The sequence below is a fragment of the Suricata suricatta genome, chromosome 2 (assembly GCF_006229205.1).
Source record: "Suricata suricatta isolate VVHF042 chromosome 2, meerkat_22Aug2017_6uvM2_HiC, whole genome shotgun sequence".
NCBI lineage: Eukaryota > Metazoa > Chordata > Mammalia > Carnivora > Herpestidae > Suricata > Suricata suricatta.
The window spans coordinates 186362137-186364334 of NC_043701.1; the positions used below are offsets into that span (position 1 = coordinate 186362137).

The following is a 2198-nucleotide window of genomic DNA, read 5'->3' on the forward strand; positions in this document are numbered from 1 at the left end:
TCAGCTGGCGCCTGTACGGCAGCCCCGGGCGTGGCTGGGCTGTGGAGACAGAGGGTGAGTGGTGGCTCCTGTGGCCCCGTCTTCCCCACAGACAAACTGACCACAAAAACACTATTTTTCTTCCAAAAATCTTTTTAAACTATTTTGACAAAGCGTACTTTCCAGATTATTGGGCAGACACAAGACTCACAACAAAATCCTAAATGAAATGATCACATACCAGATGCCACTTTGTAAATTTCATTACGCTTTGTCTTTTGAAAATGATATTTTTGTGGTGCCACGTGGCAGATGGCTCCCAGGGTGTGCACTCCTCCCACAACTGTGAGCAGCTCCCTCGCGTTAACCCAGCGGCCCCTACTCAGTCCAGCACTGCTGGACTTCTCTCCTTGACACGATCCCTCCAAGACCCTTACACTCGGAGCCTCGTGGCCCCCCCGGGGCGCAGGGGCTCTCAGAATCAGAGTACTTGAGAGAGCAGAGTCCTGCTGAGGACCACTGGCCTGAGAAAACTTCAACGCCGTTCTCAGGTCGCTCTGGCGGATCGCCAAAGCAATCAATTGAAAAAAGCAAACAACACAAGTTTGAGAAATACTCCTGATGCACTCCCCCAGGCTGCTCTGAACAGTGATGTGTAACAAAATGGCTTTATCGACCAGGTACCAACCGGACAAGAGCTGGAGGATCCTCCGGAGGGGAGGGCCTCACCGCCTGGGACAAATTCCCAGAGGGCCAAATCAGCAAATGCAGGCGGGGCTGGCGCCCCCACGGGGCGATGCAGGTACAGCAGAGAACCGGGTCACATTCCTAGATGCCCCGGGGCCAACACCTAGATGAAACCCCAGTCATTCCCAGCAGGGCCGGCAAACCATCCTCTACTGGTTTAAGTCCTCTTGCCTGAGGACTCCCCACCCCACAGTACCCTTACAGTCCACGCACTCAGAACACTCCTGTAAATTCAGGGGCCACATCCCACGGCTTGACAAGTGCACCACTTCACGTACCCTCTGCTTTTCTTTGGTTTATCAAATCGGAAGTCAGCGGGGTAGAGGTGACATCTCACCAGGTGATCTTTCCTGTCTTTGCTGGTCTTGAACTTCTCTAAACAGCCTTCCACCAGGCACTGATACTGAAACAGAAATGGTGTCACCTCCATCCTGACCCCAGAGTCTCCCCACACCTTGCCCCTGACCCTGAGTACTGGGACCAGCACGCTGACCCCCCAGCTCTGGTACCCACTAGGCAAACAGCTCAGGGACAAGCCCCCCACCGTCCCAGATGACTGCGCTTGGCTCCAAGGAACACGGGCATGTCACCCACCATGTCCTGCCTTTCGGACAGGATCTGGAACAGCGAGTCGTGCCACTCCAGAATGTGGATGTCCAGCAGGTGCACTGAGGGGAAGGCCCGTCTGCAGAAGGAGCACACGTTTCTGTGCAGAGTGTGGTAGTGGTGCTCGAAGTCCTCCAGGCTGTCGAACACCTGGCAGCAGCCTGCCACCTGACAGGTGAACTCAGGGACCCTGGCAAAGGAAACCACCTCGTGGGAGTGCCGTCGCGCTGATGACAGACCACCGTGGGCTTCCGATGGACACCCTTCCTTTAAGTGGCCAGATAAACGATAAAACTTTGATGTTTCTTTCAAAATACCAAATTCCAGTTTCTTAAGAATTAAATTTTCAAAGACCAACTGGGAGGGAATGAAGCCAGAAGAGAAGGGAATGGACCAAGGTCAGGCAGAGGGCCGGGCGGCAAATCACCCAGGAGTGGGCAGGCTGGATCCAGGGAGGGAGCAGCCCTGGGCCCAGAGTCGCGTACCTGGGCCTCTCGGGCGCCTCTGTCACCTGTGTGAGCACGTCCTGAAGGTAGAGGTGTCGAAGCACATCCCCATCCTGTAGGAAACGCACATCGGCGACCGGGTCGGTCGTGCCAGCCCCGCCCCCGTTACCCCCATTGCGGGCCCCCACCACCGCGTCCCCATCCGCGGGCGTCCCGGCCGTTTCCCCCGCCCGCCCCCAGGTCCCCGTCCACGAACGTCCTCCCAGTCCCCGCCCGCCGGTACCGCCCCAGCCGCGAGCACCGCCCCCGCCTCCACCCGTGGGCCCGCCCCTGCCCTCCGGCCCGGTCCCCGCCGACTACCGCCCTTTCCCTTCTCGGCTCACAGACCTCGAAGAACTCGTGCTCCCGCGGGAAGCGCAC

At 57.9% G+C, this 2198-nt stretch overlaps 1 protein-coding gene across 1 annotated transcript in view; it reads right to left on the minus strand.

Moving 5' to 3' along the window:
* The window catches only part of ZNF511 (zinc finger protein 511), a gene marked incomplete at its 5' end in the record, with an annotated part of 2467 nt that extends 269 nt beyond the window's left edge, over positions 1 to 2198 (minus strand). The window contains 5 exons of the mRNA XM_029920731.1: positions 6 to 39; positions 1005 to 1129; positions 1321 to 1522; positions 1818 to 1891; positions 2166 to 2198. Coding sequence (XP_029776591.1) covers positions 6 to 39; positions 1005 to 1129; positions 1321 to 1522; positions 1818 to 1891; positions 2166 to 2198 — 468 coding nt within the window. The remainder of the gene's footprint in view (positions 1 to 5; positions 40 to 1004; positions 1130 to 1320; positions 1523 to 1817; positions 1892 to 2165) is intronic.